This window comes from Schistocerca gregaria, chromosome 2 (assembly GCF_023897955.1).
Source record: "Schistocerca gregaria isolate iqSchGreg1 chromosome 2, iqSchGreg1.2, whole genome shotgun sequence".
Classification (NCBI taxonomy): Eukaryota; Metazoa; Arthropoda; class Insecta; order Orthoptera; family Acrididae; genus Schistocerca; species Schistocerca gregaria.
In genome coordinates this window covers 295,391,060-295,414,046 of record NC_064921.1, presented here as the reverse complement: position 1 = coordinate 295,414,046, position 22,987 = coordinate 295,391,060, and the positions used below count along the sequence as shown (strand labels likewise).

Below are 22,987 nucleotides of genomic sequence, written 5' to 3'. Positions count from 1 at the left end.
CGCATCTTCGTGAATATACAGTGGCAAGTCATCAATATACGGTGTATTAGGAACAATAATGGACCCAAGGCTGAACCTTGTGTGATCCCATTGTTGATACCTCTCCAGTTTGGGAAATCTGTTGATTTTTGCACATATGTAAACTGTTTATTTCAACCTTTTGTACTCTTCCAGTTCCATATGAATTAAACCATTTGTGTACTGTCCCACTCATACCATAATGCTTAAGTTTGTCTAGAAGAATTCCAAGATTTACACTATCAAAAGTCTTTGTGAGATCACAGAAAATTCCAACTGGTGATGTTTGGTTATTCAGTGCATTTAATATTTGATCAACAAAAGCATATGTAACATCATCTGTTGAAAAGCCTTTTTGAAAACCAAACTGGCGTTTTGTTGGTAATTTATTTTTTACAAATATGTGAAGCTACTCTTCAATATTAACGATTACTTACTCTACTACATGAAAACAGAAAACAAATTTAAACTGTTACCAAATTAGAAGACTGTCATTAAAAAATATATGAATTACATAGTTCTGGATGGTCTGCATAGCTACGATAGACTTGTGCGTTCATCACCTATGAAACAGTGTGGCTGTATCAATAACAAGGCAGTAGGTTTTTCTGCATGAGCAACTAGGGAAGAGCAAACCGCTGTCCAGTTTTAACCTACTGAAAATAGGTACAGCAGATAACCACAGATACGAAGAGAAGTGCAAACACTTTCCTTTCAGAAAGCCGTTCAGACACGATGTATATTTCTTCCCTAAGAATCTTTCGGTCCATATGTAATCTTAGTACATGTATCTAACATTATCACGTAGTTCAAACGAGTACACATTATTCGCAAAATCTGGAGCCTGTGAAATAGTATGTGGCCTAACACAGCATGAAATAAAGGTTCGAAAGTTGCATTCTCAAGCATTCAGCAGAGTTCAAACATGTGGACTGATACTGAGGCATAGATTTTAAAGTCAGCTTTGGATTTCACAGTGTGCATGTCTTTTTCAACTTTTGACTTGCAGTAAAACCCAGTAACAACAAATCTGTTTTTAATAAATTCCTGCATGTAACAAATATTTCCAATGGCTGGGGTGAAATTTCTGTTGTTGTTGTCCTCAGTCTGAAGACTGGTTTGATGCAGCTCTCCACAATATTTCAAAAAAACTTTCATTCTCTTATTGTCTTAACACACTATTGTCATGTTGTCTTCTGTAAAAGAATGCATTTAGGACAAATACTTTCAGGAAGAGGCTTATTATTACATGTTAAAATATGATTCTTTTTCAGAGGCACAATGAAGCCTCATTTGGGGATTTTTTGTGCAGAAAGTGTACGCACAACCAGGGGAATTCCTGTAAAGTAATTATTAGTTAGAAACAGAGCCTGGATTAAACAATTAAGTGCAAGTATGAAAGTTAATAAACACCAATGATTACTTTGAGTAGGATTAAGTACCAAATAGTTGTGACATAATGAATCACCACCATAACGAGTGACAGTATACTGTTCAGAAGATGCATGGAACAGCAGCTGCAGTACTTAATACACATCATGCGAAACACAGCACTTACCTGCATTGATGTGTGGATGAATTGCACACAAATTCAAGATCAAACAAAAGATCCGATACGTATCTAACACAATGCAACACTCTCTTCTCTTTAAAACATTTTACTGTTTAAAATATTATAACTACTTTAATAACAAAAAACCTTACCATTTCTTTTTGCCATCGAACTTAGACCCTTGAGCATTCAACTTTCTCTGTTGTGGCTTTTTGTCATCCAAAAAGTCAAGATCCTGCCGCACCTTCTTGCGAAATTTCTTTACTTCCTCCAACATTTCTTTCTTTTCACTGGCTCTCTTGAGTTTACTCTGCACTTGAATTTGTTTCTGCATTTTACGCATTTGTCGTATTTGGCGAACTTTCTCACTGCGTTCAGCAGCATGTTGTTTTTTCTGAAGATGTTCCCGAACCTGTAACAGGAAGGCAGAACTGAGATATCATTCTTTATTCCTATTAAATTTTCAAGCTGTGTGAAACAAGTAACAAGAAAACTTAAACATTTCCATCAGTATGCAGTCATAGTGAAAAACCATAAAATAATGCAGCAGAAAAAACTGGAAGTTATTTTAGGCTTGCTAAGATGCCATGCTACAATTTAAATAATAAAATAGACTATTAATGATGATGAGTTACATCTCATTTAAGTACGAACATCTTTTGGGGAGAGACATAAATAAGAAGTCACCTTTACAAGGGATGATGTAAGAAGCTATCAAACTGTCAGTTTCATGACAATATTCATGAATACATAGCTTACATGGACTTTAAACAAGAGCCAGGAGAGCAGAATCATAATAATAAATTAGGAAAACCTCACTTTTAGTGGCAGACAGTAAATGAGAATTTAATGATTAACTTAATAACAACTTGTCATTAGGTATGTGTATGAAGGAAACATAATTGTGAAAGTATATGCACAGACAAGACTAATATGGCAGTACGTGGTACATAAGCATTTCTGTAGTGTCTGAGCAATCCTGTGGCCAGTTCTGCCAGCTGCCAAGTAACAACTGAGGGCCTGGAGACCTGAATACGCCCTTATGAAGGTTGTTCCCACATCAGCTGTCAGAGGTGTGGTGCTGCACATGCAAGGTGGACTTTATGACAGCAGTCAGGGACCTGGCTGGCACTGGCAGACATCACAAGTAGTTGCGGGCATGTCGTTTGAATGTCAATACACACTATGCTTCCCATAGTGGCCCAACTTCATCCACTGTGATCAGTAGGTGTAGTAACTGGCAGGTTACAATACTCCTACTTCCTTGTGGAGAGAAAGACCGGGTGGCACCATCCATGATGCTGTGACTGAGGAGACATCCATGGCGTCCACAGCAGTGCCTGGTGTGGCAGCCAAAAAGTGCAAGAAGTTACCAATCCACTAGGACCAGCACACACGGATGAAACTATTATGAACACAACCCTACTGCCCACAAATCCTGGGGCAACCAGTGGACAGGACCACCGATGGGGATGGGAGCCATCTCGATGTAAGGGTCTATGGTGAATGATGCCAGTACAAGCAGTGAAGATGACGGAACAGAGAGGAGAGGCTCTGGCAATGGAGACCTGGTTTCCATCCTCACTGAGGGTCGTGTCTGTTCAGTTCAGTGGCTGCAGGAAGCCATCGGTGCTGATAAAACCCTTGGCGGGTGGGCACGACCACACCTGCTTAACACCAGCAGTGGACGGGGCAAACAAAGAATTAGGCAACAGGCCTAGGGCCCGAGGAGAGGGCCTTGCACCCATTCTGGGGCGCAACTGGTTCCGTTGGTGTGCCGAAAGTCAATCTGCGGCTGTAGATAATGGCCGGAATCCAGTGACTGTGCCATCCATACACCCTGGCCCATACTGGTGTGCCACACGCAAAAGTTGACAAAACCAGGGCTGTTTGGGAACGCCTGCCCGGCAGCGAGACGTTGCACAGTGTCCACTACAGAAGGCCATGCAGAAACTCACTGGGACTCTTGGCTCCAATTGGCTTTCATTCTGTAAGAACTTCCTACCTGGGAAATTTTCTACATTTTTGCACATCTGTTTCTTGAACATTCAGAAAGGCATTTGGCCTAGCCTTTCGAATGCAGATGGCGGGGAGGTGCCGGGACATGGCAAATGCCACTGCATGTCCTTTTAAGACTGCACCACGAACTGAGGACTACTGTCTGAAATCTGTAGAGACTTTCTTCAACAGGGACATGACAGTCATGTATGCTGCCACAGACGGACAATGAATGAAATAAGGAAAATGAAAAAAGGCAACATCTGCTTACAACCAGGAAGGGTCTACAGAGGACCACCAAAATCAACGTTGACTCGCTAGCTATGGCAAAAAAGCAGTGCATGGTACTGTCTGCTGACATGAACACTTGCAGTTGGCTGCGACAAGGTGATCCACTTCCTAACTCATGCCCATCCAAAACGATTTTGTGCAAGAGGCCCCCCAGCGACCCTGATATAATAAGCAGATGATCTCCTGCCACCATAGTCACTAGAAGTACAACACAAGAAATAAACGCTTCCGTTGACAGGAGAATAATACCATCCAACAGGGAGTGCAATGGTACAATTCATAAAAATTCAGGAGGTGGTTCAATGCCCAACTTGACTGTATGCCATGTACCTCATCTCCATATCTCTTGGAAAACAAAGCAGTTACTATTTGTCAAACAAGGGCTCAGGACCCGTGAGAAGACAGGACAAAGCATCCGCATTCACATGTTGCAATATGAGATGAAAATTGATCCCATAATTGTAAGGGGGGCAAGAACAGAGACCAACACTGAAGACTGAGTGGCTTTATCCAATACGGATTCAGCCAGGCTAAAAAGAGAAACCAAGGGCTTATGGGCAATAATTAATTTTTTTAAGGCACAGACAATAGCAGCAGCTTCTTTTTCCACCTGAGAATGATGTTCCTGAGCTGAGGTGAGTGTTTCTGACACAAAGGCAACAGGCTGTTCAAACCATCTGAACAGTGATGGACCAGGACTGACCCAGCCCGTACTGGGATGCATCCGTGGCAACTACCAGACATTTGCCAGGTTGAAATGTTGCACTGACGATCCTTCATCTGCACAAAAGCATCCTCATAGAGTGCAGACCAAACAAAAGGAGCATTTTCTGAAAAAGCAGATGCAAGTGGTGAGACATAGAAACCACTCTTGTAATAGGCTTGCTATAGTATGCCACTTTATCAAGTAATGCCTGAAATTCGTGTAGATTAGATGGGCAAACCAAAGCCATAATGGAGTAAAATGTTGTTCCACTGGCTGCATGCCTTGCCAGGACATTTCATGATCCATATATACAATGGAAGGCTGGACAAGTAAAGACTTTGTGATATTACATTTGAGACCCGCAGCCTGTACACCCGTAAACAAAGAATGTAGGTTGAACGGGTGATTCTCCATGTTAGTACATGTCGTGCCAATATCTAGATAGTTAATGCAATGAGGAACACTTCTCTCTAACCTGGTCTAAGAAACACTGGCACACTAGCTACCCTAAACATCAGCTGTTGACACTAACAGAGGCTGAAAGGCATATTAACCTCAACTAACTGTTTTGATGCATCATCCAACGGAATTTGAAGGTAGGCTTAGGCCAAATTTATTTTCGAAAAGAAGTGACTCCTACCAACTTTGTGAGCAAGTTCTCTGGCAAAGTATGGGGTAAGTTTCTATGACTGCAACTGCCTTAATAGTGACCTCGAAGTTGTCACAGACCTGAATCTGACCAGACAGCTGGTTTACAATCACTAAAGGTGTGCTGCACTCCGTATTAATTACTTGCAATGACATTAAACAATCCATTGGGTGGTTGGGTGGTTGAGACAATAGGGGAAGAGGAATGCAAATAGCACGGTCATTGGTCACACTATTCGAAGTGGCAGAAACAATGCAAACAGCACAGCTCACTCAATGGGAATGAAAAATAGGCACAGAGGCAAAAGGAGTCAAGGCAGCAGGAAGAATAAAGAAAAGGAGATTGAGGGGAGGGGGGCAGTGCTGGGGGCGCCGGAACTACTGCTGACCCATCCATATCCCCACTTCATATCACGAGCGCGACACAACATGGGAAGAAGACACAAGAAAAGGAGAAACAAAAGACCACACAAAACTTTCAAAAAAAGGGATGAGGGTCGTCAGCACGAAGGTAAGGAAAAAGGCCTCCCCAAGCAACATCAATGCTAACTGTGGGACTCCAATTCTGGAAGGGCATTCAGGTACTTAAATCTGGGAGGACAAACCACTCTCATGGAGAAAACTGTAAGACTGACATAACCTTGCTAAGGTTGTATGGTAACACCTGCGACAAAGAGAGTGGGAGGGTGTATTTAGTGCAAAGGGCCAAAAGGCAGGGACAGTCCAGCAAAATATAGATCACCATCGGGGGGGGGGGGGGGGGGGGGGGGGGCACAGCAACAGAGGGAGGAAGGGAGGGGCATGTCACAGCTGACTACGGAGTAAAAAACTATGGGTCAACCTGGTAGGGCCAATACAAAGACTGCAGAGGATGGTAGATTCTTGCAAAGAAAGGAAGGAAGAAGCTTTGCTGTTGTATGGAAATTGGATCACGCATAGTGCTGGGATTTGTTTGTTAAGTGATCCAGAAGTTTGGGGTGAAAAGCCAGTGTTTCATGAATTGTTAGATGGTTTTTAGTTTCATTATTTTACTTTACAAATCTTGCCAAATAATAGGTGTTGTGAATGTAAGTATTTTCACTTAAGAAAATGTAAGTGGCTTCAGTTGTGGTATAAATACGAATGAGAACTGTGTTAAGAAAGGTTATTAAGCTGCAGATTAGAATATTCTTTGATCATGAGTAATTTACATGATTTAATTGAAGCTGAGGAGATTAAGTTTCTTGTTTGTGATAATTTACCTGATGAGAATGCTGTTCCAAATAGTTCTTTGGCTGATGTGTTATCGGGGCAGTTTAATTTTGAGGCACTTTTGTAATTTTAGCAATATATGTTGCTGTCTTGGTATTCTTTGCAGGCAGCGTAGTCCGCAATTAGGTGAGTTTAGTTCTAGTGGTGGCCAGCCTGTTGAAAGCGATGTTAGATTTGTGGCTTGTGAAAGGCGTAAGTCACGTGAGAACGTGCAGCCTGAAGAAGGTGGTGGCAACCAAAAAAGCAGTACAGTAAAGACTGGCAAGATGATCGTGGTTGGTAGAGACCAAGGGACGGCAAGGAAAACACAGGGCAATAGCCTGAAGGCTACTCACCAAACCATACATAACAAAACTTGGGTGAGGGAGGACCAATTAATAAAGCAGAGGGCCTGGCAAATGCACATCAGTTCCGCAGTAAATACACCACAATGGCAGGAAAGAGATGGTGTTCCATGCCAACAGAAGATGTGAAGGGATACCTCCATGTGATCAACAGACTTAGAGATCTGTACAAAACAATAGCATCCTGAATCTTCCATAAGTGTGTTGGAACAAATAACAGAACAGCATCAGAGTTTGTTTTGTTTTGTTTTGTTTCGTTTTGGGGCACAAAAAACAACTGAGGTCATAAGCGCCCAAGTCAAAACTATAGAATGCAAACACAGACAAGGGAAACGACTATATGTCAGTCCCAATGGACATAATAGGAGACATCTAAACAAGGCACGTGGAAAAAGGGCTTTAAAAAAATACACCATACAAAAATGGAGATCCAAAACTAATTTTCCTGGATATAGGCGTCCAACAAGGCTGAAGCCACACGCACGTTAGAAACTCGATCTCTTAAGGGCAGGCGCCCACGGAAGTGCCAAGTGTATAGAGTACAGAGGATACCAGTTCTCCAGCAGGTGTTGTAGGCCTTCTCCAAATCGAAAAACACAGCCACAGTCTGGGATTTCCACAGAAAACAATTCATGACATGGGTGGACAAAGTAACAAGATGGTCAACAGCAGAGCGCTGCGCTCGAAATCCACACTGTGCATTCGTGAGTAAATGGCGGGACTCAAGCCACCACACCAGCCGGGCATGAATCATATGTTCCATCACCTTGTAAACACAACTGGTAAGAGAGATGGGGTGGTTACTAGAAGGAAGGTTTTTGTCCTTACAGGGCTTAGGGATGGGTATGACAGTGGCTTCCTGCAAACATCCAGGAAATGTGCCCTCAGCCCAGTTGCGGTTGTATGTGTTAAGCAGAAAGTGCTTGCCTGCAAGAGAGAGGTGCTGCAACATTTGAATATGGGTAGCATCTGGCCCTAGGGCAGAGGACTGGGATAAACTGATAGCATGATCTAGCTCCCTCATAGTGAAGGCGACATTGTAGCACTTACGATTCAGAGAAGAGAAGGGTATCACCCAAGCCGCCTCCACTCTTTTCCGATGGATAAAAGCAGGGTGATAGTGGGAAGAACTTGGAAACTTCTGCAAAATGGTAGCCCAAGGTGCTGGAGATAGCAACAGGAACCACGATGACATCGGCACATACTGTCACGGCAGAAATGGGGAACTGGATCTTGGTTCCAGAGAGCCATCTTAGGTTGGCCCACATGACAGATGTGGTTTAGGAACTGTTAAAAGAACTAATGAATGAAATCCAACTAGCTCTTTTGCTATCCCACAGAACTCTGACACTTTGCACACATCTGTTTATAATGAATGCAATTCTCCAGTGTAGGGTGGCAGTTAAAAACTGTGGAAAGCACGTCACTATGCACGAATTGCTTCGCGGCATGCCTCAGTCCAGCAAGGGACTGGGACAAGACATGGAAAAGAGGAAGTGTGAGGAACATTCTGCTACAGTAAGGATAACGGTGGTGAGATAGTCCACCTGGTCATCACAACTGAGGAAATCTTTTCCTGTGAAGGTCACCATAGGGGCATAATGCTGCCAGTCATAGCCTTAGTAAGTTGCAGTTTGTGAATGGGAATGTGGATGGGGTAGGAGTCAGCAGATGCAGAGCACAAGGGGAAAGGTCGCTCGAGTAGGTGTCAGAAAGAACCGACCACTCAAGACGATGGGCAAGCTGGGCACTGCAAAAGGAGAGGGCCAAATGGGAATAGGTGTGCGAGGAGTCAGAAAGGAAAGTGGGAGCACCAGTGTTAAGGCAGAAGAGGTTAAGTTGTCTAAGCATGTCAGCCAATAGGGCACCTCTCTGGCTGGTCCTAGGAGAACTCCTAAGGGGATGATGTGCATTAAAGTCACCGAGTAGCAAAAATGGTGGAGGTAGCTGCCCAATAAGCTGAAGGAAGTCTGCCTTGGCGACATTGAAGGACGGAGGTACATAAATGGTAAGAAGGGAGAAAGTCAGGTGGGGAAGGAAGAGGCAAACAGCAACATCTTGAAGACGAGCAGTCAGGGAGATGGATTACCTATGAAGGTCATCTCAGATAAGCAGCATGACGCCCCCATGAGATGGGATGCCAACCTCAGGGGGGAAGGTCAAAATGAATTGGTAAGTAATGTGGAAGCTCAAAGCGATCTTGAGGGTGCAATTTCATTTCCTGAAGGAAGAGTACAAGGGGATGCTGTGATGCTAGAAGCAGCCGTAAATCCTCTATGTGGGACTGAAGGCCACGAACATACCGTTGGAGGGAAGTCATGAGGAGCAAGAAATGTAGGGGTGTCAACTCAGTGTCTGCTGATAGAGAGTTGCTACTACAGGGCACAGAAGTAGGAGGCATGCTTGTGCGGTCGGTGGAATCCAATGCTGAAAAACAATTGGTGGTGCGCACCGGGTGAGACAGAGGCTGGCCGGGCTAAGTGACCACGTGGCAACACTGTCGAGCAGGATCTTCAAGTTGGTGAAGGGGAAGACTGTGTCTTTAGCGGACTTCTTCAAGCTCTTCTGGTTAGAGGAAGACTTGAGTGTAGTTTGGCTGGAGGGACAGAGGAAGTCTTCTCTGGAGTACTCCTTCTGGCCTTTCCTGCCTGCCAGTTGTGTAGTGGGTAGCTTTGCCCCTTCAGGAGAGAATTTCACAGTTTGTTGCACAGCGGGACGGGGGACAGCAATGCTACCTTGACACTGGGAGACTTCACAACCTCAGGGCCAAATTTGAGATCACATGCCTGTGTAGCCACATCCCTCATGGAGCGAGGAGTAACAAGAACTGAACTATAACTGCCACAAGGGAGAACACAGGGTTTGCGACTAGCCAGTAACTTGTGAGCTAGGGTAAGGCACTTTTTTCTTTACCCGAATCTCTTGAACAGCCCGCTTACCTAGATACATGGGACAATACCAGGAGGAGGTGACGTGGCCCCCATTGCAGTTGATACAGTAGGGAGAGGTGGACATTTGCCCTCGTATGCATCCCTGCCACAGGTTACACATTTGGCCAAGTATTGACAAGACATTCTAGTGTGATTGAACCGATGACACTGGTAACAGCGCATCGAAATCAGAATTTAATGCCGGACTATAATTATTTTCTAGTCTGCTTTAATATTGAACGGCAACACCACCCTAGCAAAGGTGAGGGATAGAATGCGGGTGGGCACCAAGGAGGAATCGACCTTTTTCATTACACGATGTACGGCAATGACACCCTGATCAGAGAGGTAAGATTGTATTTCAGCCTCGGTTATACTGTCAAGCAGCCGGGTGTAAATTACACCACGGGCAGAATTCAAAGTTGTACGTGCCTCGAAACAAACAGGGTAGCAGTGGAGAAACGAGGCAACAAGTAGTAGTTGTGCTCGAGCATCAGAAGCTGTCTCTTGCCAGGATTTCACAGGACCAGCAATGGCATCAACACCTTTCTGAACAATAAACGGATTGACCGTGGCAAAGGACAGACAATCCTCAGTATGTGATACCACAAGGAACCGTGGTGCAGTGGGAAGGGTCTTTGAAACAGTAGCCTCATTACGTTTACGTTTCGTTGACGTTGATGCAGTGGATGAGTGACTCATCGCAAGGAAATTGCCCACGATTGTCAGCGTCTCCGTTGGCATGCTCCTTCCCCTTCACAAGGGGGCATACCTGTCTTAGGTGATTGTTCACACCTCAGGTCACATCTCCCAAGAACCTGATGGAGGGACCAATGGGTAATTTGGGAAGGTTACAGCTCAAGCTCAGGCAATCACACCTTCCTGGGCCTGGTCTGTACCAGGGGGTACATGCGAACCCTACCTGTCGACCCAGGGCTGGAGATTATGCGTTACCCAGTCAACTTTTAAGTGTCAGACGCGTGAGCCGGCCTTCAGGAACACACAGGTAGGAAGAAGAGGAAAAGAGGATCCTCAAATGCCGAAACAGAGGAACGAGAGGAGGAGGGAAACAAAGAAATGAAAAATGAGCCAAAAAGAAAGTTGAGACTGTTCTCAAGTCAGCAACAGAATGCAGAACAGAGATGGATACAACCAGTTGTGATTTAAGAAAAGAGAACTGAAAACCATGTGAGTGAGTCCATGCAGAATAGTGCTGGAAGGCACTGAGTGGGTGCTACCCTAGACACAGAGAGCAAGAGTGACAAACAGCCCAACTGAGACCTCAAGTGCATTAATAGTGATGAGAAAACGAAGGATACTCAATACAGAATCCTTTGTCATGCCATTCTCCTGGATCTACAGAGAGCTGCGAAAGGGGCCAACCTGAACTTGGAACGAGTGTTGGGGCAGGAACTGGCAAATAAAAATAGGGAGGGGCACTGAAGACACAATTGATGGAGTGCAAGTACAATGTGACTGCACCGAACTGTGCCTTAGGCCTTATGAAGATCAAAGAAAACTTCAAGAACATGGTGACACTGAGAAAATGCCTGCTGAATAGCAGTTTCCAACTCAAGCAATAGGTCAGTTTGGCACTGTACCCCCAAAAGCTGCCCGTTTAGGGAGATAAAAGATCCCAAGATTCGAGAACCCAACAAAGCTGCCAGGCCACCATCCGTACAAATAACTTGCAGGGACTGATTGGCCAGTAACTATTATGGGAGATGGATCCTTACTGGGCTTAAAAACAGACCCACAAAACTGTCCTCCCACTGAGGATGGAAAACACATTGGAGCCAAATATAGTTAAGGTGAGGTTTAATATCTTTCAGTTAAAAATTCTATTTTTTTAATTGCATTTTGGGAAGTGTTTAGAATCCATCCCTGAAACGGTTTTTCTGAAAATGGAATGGAATTCGCGGTTGAACAAAAAATGCACCTGCCTGAAATCGGCCTTTTTCACACACCAGTTTTTTTCTTTCGGAGGACGAGTTATTGTACCTGTGCTTAGAAGGAAGCACACAAAATTCAAATGAAAGTTTGAACTTGTGTGTTTGGAAGTTAGACGCCAAGTATTTGCATTCTGGTGAGAAGACTGTGGAGATCGCGACTTTACTGGCAGTGAGCAGCTTCAATGAAGGGTATTCAGCAATTCTGAAGACCATGACAATGATAGACGTCACCCTGGGACTCTATTCGACGCAGTTCGCCAATCATTCGGATGACCACCAGATTCAAGCGGCCGAAAACTGCTTGTTACCAGCCGTACGGGCGGCTCAGGAACAGTGCAGGATGGCCCAGATCGAGCAAAATGCCCTCTATGAGGAAGAGGAAGGACTAGTTTATGGACACAGAATAGCAGACTGAACATAAGTTGCATAATATTGTATTTATATGTAGTCAAAACTTCAAACGTGTTTTTCTCAAAATAACTTTTTTTATTGCACAGTATGGAAACTTCAAATCTACTGAACCGATTGGCATGATCGTTTGTTTCCGACGAAGGTAATTAAATTTTATAGGAGTTGTACCACTTTTATTCCGATCCATCAACTACAAATATTTTTGCTTGGCCGACAAAGTTAAAAAATCAATGAAAAAAAACCCTTTTTTTTCAAATGGCCACCATTTCATTTGTTATGGTCCAAATAACTTGAACGAGGTACAATTCCTAAAGAGTCTTATATACTTCACTATCATCAACTCAATTTTGATTTCAAACAAGTTGGCTGACCTGTGACATACCACGCGTGGAGGTCTACATCGAAATTTTGTTTCATTCTGACGGCACTTCTGCCTTTGCTCTTTGACATTTCCGGTCAAAAAAATTCCAGTTTGTGGAGGAAATATCAATAAACATTTTACCAAATTTGACATTGATATCTATAACACATCCCTTAGAAAAAAATTCTCAAAGAACATGCTTTTTTCGGACCAAAAATAGTAACCCTCCCCTTAAATGCCAGGTTGATACACTGTCATTAAAGTGGACTGAGATGTTGGAACAATTGGTTACAGATGGAATCGGACCAAGAGCTGAATTGTGGGAAGAGGAGAGGGCCAGAAAAAGTTTCCATTCAATAAAACATTCACTGTAGGATTCCACTTTACAAGGGGTAAAAGTGGGAAGTTCCAGCCTGCTATTTCTGGAGTAGACAGGCAGCCAGGTATAAGGCTCAGACTGATGCAATCACAGAATGGTTTGCAAGGTGATGCATGAGAACCAATGATCTATTGGACAAAGGCCGCCCACGAGAGCAAGGACCAGGATGGAAGACTGTCGGTCATTGGCAAACTTGGAGGATCCGTAGCGTACCTCACACCCGTCATTAAGGGACAGAAGAAACTAGGGAGATGGCAAAGCATTCCCAACATGCCTGCTTGCTCTGTATGATGAAGTATTGGGCTTTGTGGCAAAGGTGTTTAACGGTAATAAGACCAGCAGAGGATGCGTGCCGCTTAAAGCATTTCAAGGCTCAATGGTGATCTTGGTTGGGGTGGCAATAGCTGTGCACCACCATGGGACCGGGTGGCAGTGAAAGGAGTCAATCAAGTAGGGTACAGCAATTCTGACCATGTGAATATTCTCATCAATACACAATAGAATCTGAAAAAGAAGGGGTAAAAACGACACAGTGGTATGTAGAGACCAATCAGCACAACTGAAAGCCAAAGAAAGTTGTCTGTGGTGACAGACTGACCTGCAGCGTAGCCCAAACTGTAGGTACATTGAAAGGTGATAATCTGGTTGTGAGTTGGCAAAACCAATTAATGTGAATATGGTACCTTATTTGTGGTGACATTATGATCTGTAGTGTTGCTAGAGGTCTAGGTTAGGTTCAAAGGTGACAGTTTGGTTGTAATTTTGCAAAGCAGTTTCAAAGGCTTCAGTTAATCCTATAAATTTTCACACAGCTTAAATTCAGTGCATTTAAGCAATTATGCAACACACCTTTTGCATGTGTTCATCCGATTTCGCCATCTGTGCAAAGTAGTCATCAGGTCTCTTCACTGGTATACCAAGGTCTTTGAGTCTAGGAAGAGCCTCTATAACTGCAGCTTGAGCCTGTCTATGAAAATTCATTTCACGCTTGAAGTCATTCACAACTGGGTCATCTGCAGGGTCTAACGGCTTTGTCCCCTTCTTAGTGTTTTTCAGTTTGTTTGCACGCACAGTCTGCGTCTCTTCCAGCTGCAACCAAGAAATAGCCAATTATCTCATCATTAAATCAAGTCACAGCACTTAAATGAACATTTGATAAAGAAAGGATGTACTGATAGAAAAATATGATTCATATAGCAAAATAATTGAAATTTTGTCGCAAACCTAGCTTTCAACCATATCCCTGCTTATTGCTAACAGTTGGCTTAGCCGATTACGCCATTCAGACACACTTGCAAGACAAACTCAAACATTCTGTATTACTGATGTTTGACTATTATTTTTTAACAACACAAGTACCTCATGGAGACAGATCAATACCAGCAATGGATTGATTTTTGGCAAGACTGAATTGTACCAATGATATGATAGAAGACTCATCATGATATGATGAAAATGAATAGCTCAGAAAAATATACACAAACTATAAGAGTTTTCTCTAAGAAGATAGAACAGTGGTCAGCCATGGCCTTAATGAAGGAACCAACACTGGGCTTGCCCGAAGCGACTTCGGAAAATAGCATAAAATCTAAATTAGGATGACCAGACAGAGCATGCTCTATCTTCCCAAATATGAGGTCAGCATCTGAACAACAGCACTGGCCCATTAACTATACTGTAAAATGTTCTTCAATACTAATAACAGTCTCACTATTCATCACTGCACATGTCAACAAACCCCACTAATAACACTGGAATCACCAACTTGGGGCAACACCCTTTACATTAACTCCAGTCCGCTTGGGAAAAGGATTCCAATCCACTCAGAGAACTAACTTTAGAACTGTCAACATACCACTATTTCCCATTGAAGAAAGCTGAATGTGCACCATATTCCAGACCTACCCACCTCATAAAAATCAGATGAGATCAGGGACTGAATATGGGCCATTCTTGTCAGTACTTAACAACCTGGAGGACCCACCAGAGATGTGATGCATGTGCAAAGTGATGGACAGTAAGCTGCAGTTCAATGTGTATTTAACATTAAATTTACAGAGGACTTTATTAAAAATAAAGGTATTAGAACTGCTAGAGGCTGTAACTGAAGCAAGGACAGCAAGCTATCCATAATGTTTTAGAGTTGTCAAAGTAGTTTAAACCACATTCCCCATCCTGCAGAGTTGCCACATTGTTTACTTAGGCTTTCTTGCATACTATGGGTCACATGACTTCTGAGAAAGATTATTTGTATTTTAAAATACAGTGCTACATCGTACGGTGAAAAGTTTTTGTACAATTCTTAACATCAGCTGCACCATCTCGCGCACACGCACGCGTGCACACGCACGTACACACACGCACGTACACACACGCACGTACACACACGCACGTACACACACGCACGTACACACACGCACGTACACACACGCACGTACACAGCAAGGCAGCTACACTGTCCCAGCTCACTATGTTGTGCTGGCACAGCAGGTCAACTGAGGTGACAGGTTGTGTCGGGCGGACTGTACAAGTGGAGAAATGGGACAGGAAGCAGGGAGCGAGGGTTGGAGAAGGCTGGCTGACAGCTGAAGCGGAGAGGCCAGCAGGCACTAATCTACTTAACTGCACTCTTCACACAGGCTTCAAATGCTTGTTGTTGTGCCTGCCAATGACCTTAGCTTACACCTATCTCAAAGTGGTAATACACCACCCGCCCAGTCTACGAAATATCATAGTTCATTTTATGTCACATCTACTTCTAACCCCTAGCCACATTGATCATGGCCATGTAGAATACCCTGACCCAAGACCATCTAACACACGCACCACCTACTCTCACAGTCTACTTCTTCTCCATTTCATCTCCTCCCCACATTGACTTCTTCACATCATCATGCACCAAGAACAACTCCCTTTCCTGCACCAGAATGACCTCACAGGTGCCACTTTCTCACCCTGTGCTCCTGCTGCCTCTCCCTGACAGTTATCAACCACCCTTTCCCAAGCTCCCTTCCACCAGACACAACCCCAGACACGCTGCAGTGCCAACATAATGCAGTCAGTTGTGCAAATGAAACACTGCAGGTGTATGTTTACCCTACAGCTCTGAATGATTTATGTGAAAGCTAGCAAGGTTCTCAATCTGGTTTACATGCCTCTTGATGGCCGAATGGCGAGTTGTTATCTTTACACAGAGGGTTCTACTGTTGTTCACTGGAAAGACACACTAAATACTGTATTTTGTTTACAAAAGTTATGTTTGCTGAAATGGATCGATCTCCATCATGACAAAGAGTATGTACATAGACAGAATAAAATAACTTTGTGATTAACAGATTGCAGTGGCTGGATGCAATGTTTTAGTGTACAGGAAGCCATGCATAGAAAGACTCAGATACTTTGAAACTAACGACATACTTAGTATTTGGCACTAAATAACGAGCAGAGATTGGCTGGCAGCTGGTCCTAACCATTCAGATTGTACTAATAGTAATCATAAAGTACTTTAATCAATATTTAATAGTGTATGTGTCTACTGGTATGTTTAAGCTGGTCTGTGTTATAAAAATCTTAGGTTCCAAAGTCTTAATAATAACTTAAATGGATGACACAGGGGATCACGAATTCCTTCCAACTTGCCATGAAACCACTACACTACATCTGGTACTGAAATTGGAGGCCTCTTACCAGAACACTCAATCAATTTAACAGTACATAATAATAAATTTAAGGCAAGCCATTCCAGCTTGAGTAGCATCAAACAAGCGACAGGACAAGTGAGTGAGTGCAGAAGTTGGCTAACAACTGATACATGGGCACCCAACTATCCAGCCCACAACATATGCAATCCTACTGCCTTGAGCGAGTGCCTGTGGATAGAGATGGTCAAATAACTCAACTTGTGCTGAATCTGGTATGAAAGTGGTGCAGTAGCATCACCCGGCAGGTAGCTTAACCACCTGTGCCAGTCCTCAGGCAAGCTGACACTCTCAGTCACTTGGGGAGCAATGAAACAGCCTAATATACGGAAATGGATTCTTTACCATTTCACATTATAAAATAATTTGTCAATGACTGTTAGATCAAACATACTGTACGAGACATCCAGCTACTCATTTGAGGGCATATATGTATAGGCAGAATGTGTCATCACAAATATGCTTCCAGGCAGGATGAGCATTCCAAGAGAATTGAGAGCCCAAAATGGTACAAGATTGTAAGGGCTCACAAGTTCAGGAATTCTGCCAATAATCCAGGAGTCACACCAGCCCATATCCCTTTATTTATGTTATTGTGAAGTGAAAAGGCCATGGAAGCACTAAATGCAATCAACACTATGGTAGATGAGAGATACAGGTGTGTTGGTATGTTATAAACCTCAGGTAAGGTGGTGATGTAGTTTATGACTATACTTCCTTGTCTGAACTTTGTACACCAATTTTGGCCAAGTAGCCAAGTATTCACACAAGATTTTAGAAAACTGCATATTCTCCATACTCTATTAACAAATTACAAAGAGACTTTTTCAGTGTTAGCATTATTATGCTCATACCCAGAAAAGCATTACACTGTTCTTTCTTGAAAATCAGGTAGGCTTCCTGGACTGTCCTGTTCAAAACCATAACCGCTGAAGATGTGAGCGACGATTGACAGTATCATGATACGTGGAAGAAAATTCGAACAAAACTTAATAGCAACCCAACCTTTACAAATAAATGCTAATAGGGAAACACAGTATTCCATGCAGCTAGTTACGTGTCTGTCATCTTTGACATAATCAGCAATGAATGTCCACAAAGTTTCAACCACTTAATTTAAAGATACACACTACAACAGATGTCAACTGTCAATATTGATGACACCTGGGGAATTTAAAAAGAAATTACCTGAACAAATGCAATCCACTTCTTAGAAAAAAAAACTCTAGTTAAGAAGAAGTTGGCAAGATGGTACAGCACTGGACTCAAGTTCAGGAGGATGGTAGTTCAATAAAGAAAATGCTGGGATGGTTTCTTTGAAAGGGTGCACAGACAGTTTCCTTCCCTGTCTTTCCCTACTCTGAGGTCACTCCCCTTTTCTAATGATACCATCATTGTGATGCTAAACCCTAATATTCCTTCCCACTCGGATTAGAGAGATTAAGAGTATACATATAGATCTTAATATATCTAAAAACAAAGATGATGTAACATACCAAACGAAAGCGTTGGTACGTTGATAGACACACAAATAAACACAAAAACACACACAAAATTCAAGCTTTCGCAACCCACGGTTGCTTCATCAGGAAAGGAAAAGGGAAAGACGAAAGGATGTGGGTTTTAAGGGAGAGGGTAAGGAGTCATTCCAATCCCAAGCCCCAAACTCTTTGCCTTTACAAATGTCTGCTTGTGTCTGTATATGTGCGGATGGATATACGTGCGGGCGAGAGTGTATACCTGTCCTTTTCCCCCCCTAAGGTAAGTCTTTCCGCTCCCGGGGTTGGAATGACTCCTTACCCTCTCCCTTAAAACCCACATCCTTTCGTCTTTCCCTATCCTTCCCTCTTTCCTGATGAAGCAACCGTGAGTTACGAAAGCTTGAATTCTGTGTGTGGTTGTGTGTTTATTTGTGTGTCTATCAACATACCAACGTTTTCGTTTGTTTTTAGATATATTTTTTCCCACATGGAATATTTCCCCCTATTACATTCATATAGTTCTTAAGTTAGATTCGATAAGTGAATGGAAAACAAGAGATACTAGTAATGTAATTAAGTACTCTCTAGCATAAACTGTAAAATATATTATATATGTAGACATCTGGACTGCCAATACTTGATTTAAACACTATCAACAAAAACATTATACACACGGAAAGCTCCAAGTGATACTGGCATATATCAAATAGACTGTTATAATCAGACTCAAAAACAGGACTAAAACGACAAAAACCTTTCCAGGTGCAGATGCCGATACAGATCATAATTTACTTGTAGCAGATATTAGGACAACATTAAAGAACATATAAAAAAATAGGCTGTTGAGAAACGAAGAATGAGAACTTTAAGAAAGAGCACAGTCACTGTGTCGAAAATGAACTCTAACATGTAAGGAGAAGTGGCGAAGTCACTGAAGAGTGGAATATCATCAGACATACAATGCTCGAAGTATTAGAAAGAGAGAGTGGAATATCATCAGACATACAATGCTCGAATTATTAGAAAGAGAAACTGGAGAGGTGAAAATAAGAAGACATAAGAAAGACTGGACGACAGGAAGGAAGTATGTTGGATAAAAAGGATGAGCACAGGAAATGGAAAAATGACAGTTCCGAAGAAAACAGTACAGAAAACTGAACAATTAACTAATGGAACCGAGCGAGGTGGCGCAGTGGTTAGCACACTGGTCTCTAATTCGGGAGGACGATGGTTCAATCCCACGTCTGGACATCCTAATTTAGGTTGTCCGTGATTTCCCTAAATCGCTCCAGGTAAATGCCGGGATGGTTCCTTTGAAAGGGGACGGCCGACTTCCTTCCCTAATCTGATGAGACCGATGACCTCTTAGTTTGGACTCTTCCCTCAAAACAACCCAACCCCAACCCAACTAATGAAGCTAACTGACCAGGCTAGAGAGGATTGGAAGAGCAACAATGTGAGGAAATAGGAGAACAGGGAAGAAAAGGAAAATTGGAGTAAATGTACAAATCAGTAAAATTCTCAACAAAGAGAGAAGTAAGGAAAATAGGCAAACATGAAATGTTAAACTTTGGAAGAAGGCAGTACATATAGACAAGAAGTAAGTTTGGATCATTTATGTGGAAGAGTTATATGGCATCCAGGCTGATAATACCAGTCTGCTTTTGCAAGATGAAAGGGACCAAAATAAAGAAGACCGAGGTCCTAAGACACCGAAATAGGAATTTGAGAAAGCAATCATGGAGCTCAGGGAAAAGAAAGCATTGGGCTTTGAGATACCACCCAAGGCAATGAGAATCTTAGGTAAAAATTCAATAGCTAGATCAACTGATATAGTAAACGGACTTATGAAACAGGAATTCGGGCTCACTATCTACTTAAGGGCACAGAGTACTTCCATATTTTGTGAAAACAGCACAGATGCTCGATATGATCATCGAACTGTAAGGGCAGCAGTGGAAGATCGTACAACTACCACAGCACAGATAAGAGGGCTTGTGAGCCCAGATGTGCCAACATGAACTGTTGTGAGCCAGTTATTAGCAAAGGTATTATGGGCACACACACTTTTAGTCCTCCTTCCACTCACATCACAGCACTGACGTTCACAGCTCAACTGGTGCCATCAGAGAATAACTTGAAGCATTGTCTCTTAGACTACATTAATTCAAGATGTGCTGGCCCTACTTCAAGCCTTATGGTCTGGGGTACTTTTCGTGTTTCTGGAGGGGACACTAACCAGCACTCAGTACATGTAGAATGTTATTAAACACATTCTTTTGTCAATCTTGCTGCAGGAAGGTGATGTGTTGTTCCAAAAGGATGAAGCTCAACCACACACTGCCCATGAAACTCTATGGGCTCTGAAAGCTTTGCAGCAACTTCCCTGGCCAGCACGATCCACAGACTGGTTTGCAATTCTACATCTACATCTACATTTATACTCCGCAAGCCACCCAACGGTGTGTGGCGGAGGGCATTTTACGTGCCATTGTCATTACCTCCCTTTTCTGTTCCAGTCACGTATGGTTCGTGGGAGGAACGTCTGCCGGAAAGCCTCTGTGCGCGCTCGAATCTCTCTAATTTTACATTTGTGATCTCCTTGGGAGGTATAAGTAGGGGGAAGCAATATATTCGATACCTCATCCAGAAACACACCCTCTCGAAACCTGGCGAGTAAGCTACACCGCGATGCAGAGCGCCTCTCTTGCAGAGTCTGCCACTCGAGTTTGCTAAACATCTCCGTAACGCTATCACGGTTTCCAAATAACCCTGTGACGAAACGCGCCGCTCTTCTTTGGATCTTCTCTATCTCCTCCGTCAACCCGATCTGGTACAGATCCCACAATGATGAGCAATACTCAAGTATAGGTCGAACGAGTGTTTTGTAAGCCACCTCCTTTGTTGATGGACTACATTTTCTAAGGACTCTCCCAATGAATCTCAACCTGGTACCCGCCTTACCAACAATTAATTTTATATGCTCATTCCACTTCAAATCGTTCCGCACGCATACTACCAGATATTTTACCGAAGTAACTGCTACAAGTTTTTGTTCCGCTATCATACAATAAAGGATCCTTCTTTCTATGTATTCGCAATACATTACATTTGCCTATGTTAAGGGTCAGTTGCCTCTCCCTGCACCAAGTGCCTATCCGCTGCAGATCTTCCTGCATTTCGCTACAATTTTCTAATGCTGCAACTTCTCTGTATACTACAGCATCATCTGCAAAAAGCCGCATGGAACTTCCGACACTATCTACTAGGTCATTTATATATATTGTGAAAAGCAATGGTCCCATAACACTCCCCTGTGGCACACCAGAGATTACTTTAACGTCTGTAGATGCCTCTCCATTGATAACAACATGTGTTCTGTTTGCTGAAAACTCTTCAATCCAGTCACACAGCTGGTCTGATATTCCGTAGGCTCTTACTTTGTTTATCAGGCGACAGTGCGGAACTGTATCGAACACCTTCCGGAAGTCAAGGAAAATAGCATCCACCTGGGAGCCTGTATCTAATATTTTCTGGGTCTCATGAACAAATAAAGCGAGTTGGGTCTCACACAATCCCTGTTTCCGGAATCCATGTTGATTCCTACAGAGTAGATTCTGGATTTCCAAAAACAACATGATACTTGAGCAAAAAACATGTTCTAAAATTCTACAACAGATCGAGGTCACAGATATAGGTCTATAGTTCTGCACATCTGCTGGACAACCCTTCTTGAAGACTGGGACTACCTGTGCTCTTTTCCAATCATTTGGAACCTTCCGTTCCTCTAGAGACAGCTGTTAGAAGGGGGGCAAGTTCTTTCGTGTACTCTGTGTAGAATCGAATTGGTATCCCGTCAGGTCCAGTGGATTTTCCTCTGTTGAGTGATTCCAGTTCCTTTTCTATTCCTTGGACACTAAGTCGATGTCTGCCATTTTTTCGTTTGTGCGAGGATTTAGAGAAGGAACTGCAGTGCGGTCTTCCTTTGCGAAACAGCTTTGGAAAAAGGTGTTTAGTATTTCAGCTTTACGCGTGTCATCCTCAGTTTCAATGCCATCATCATCCCGGAGTGTCTGGATATGCTGTTTCGTGCCACTTACTGATTTAACTTAAGACCAGAACTTCCTAGGATTTTCTGTCAAGTCGGTACATAGAATTTTACTTTCAAATTCACTGAACGCTTCACGCATAGCCCTCCTTACGCTAACTTTGACATCGTTTAGCTTCTGTTTGTGTGAGAGGTTTTGGCTGCGTTTAAACTTGGAGTGAAGCTCCCTTTGCTTTCACAGTAGTTTCCTAACTTTGTTGTTGAACCGCAGTGGGTTTTTCTCACCCCTCACAGTTTTACTCGGCACGTACCTATCTAAAACGCATTTTACAATTGCCTTGAACTTTTCCCATAAACACTCAACATTGTAAGTGTCGGAACAGAAATTTTCATTTTGATCTGTTAGGTAGTCTGAAATCTGCCTTCTACTATTCTTGCTAAACAGATAAACCTTCCTCCTTTTTTTTATATTCCTATTAACTTCAATATTCAGGGATGCTGCAACGGCCTTATGATCACCGATTACCTGTTCTGCGCTTACAGAGTCGAAAAGTTCGAGTCTGTTTGTTATCAGTAGGTCCAAGATGTTATCTCCACGAGTCGGTTCTCTGTTTACTTGCTCGAAGTAATTTTCGGATAGTGCACTCAGTATAATGTCACTTGATGCTCTGTCCCTACCACCCGTCCTAAACATCTGAGTGTCCCAGTCTATATCTGGTAAATTGAAATCTCCAGCTAAGACTATAACAATCTGAGAAAATTTATGTGAAATGTATTCCAAATTTTCTCCCAGTTGTTCTGCCACTAATGCTGCTGAGTCGGGAGGTCGGTTAAAGGAGCCAATTATTAACCTAGCTCGGTTTTTGAGTGTAACCTCCATCCATAATAATTCACAGGAACTATCCACTGCTACTTCACT

General features: G+C 42.9%; 1 protein-coding gene across 1 annotated transcript in view; it reads right to left on the bottom strand.

Moving 5' to 3' along the window:
- The window catches only part of LOC126336913 (probable rRNA-processing protein EBP2 homolog), a 34,505-nt gene that overhangs the window by 1,954 nt on the left and 9,564 nt on the right, over nucleotides 1-22,987 (bottom strand). The window contains exons 4-5 of the mRNA XM_050001044.1: nucleotides 13,691-13,930; nucleotides 1,723-1,982 (exon numbers count right to left, since the gene is read on the bottom strand). Coding sequence (XP_049857001.1) covers nucleotides 1,723-1,982; nucleotides 13,691-13,930 — 500 coding nt within the window. The remainder of the gene's footprint in view (nucleotides 1-1,722; nucleotides 1,983-13,690; nucleotides 13,931-22,987) is intronic.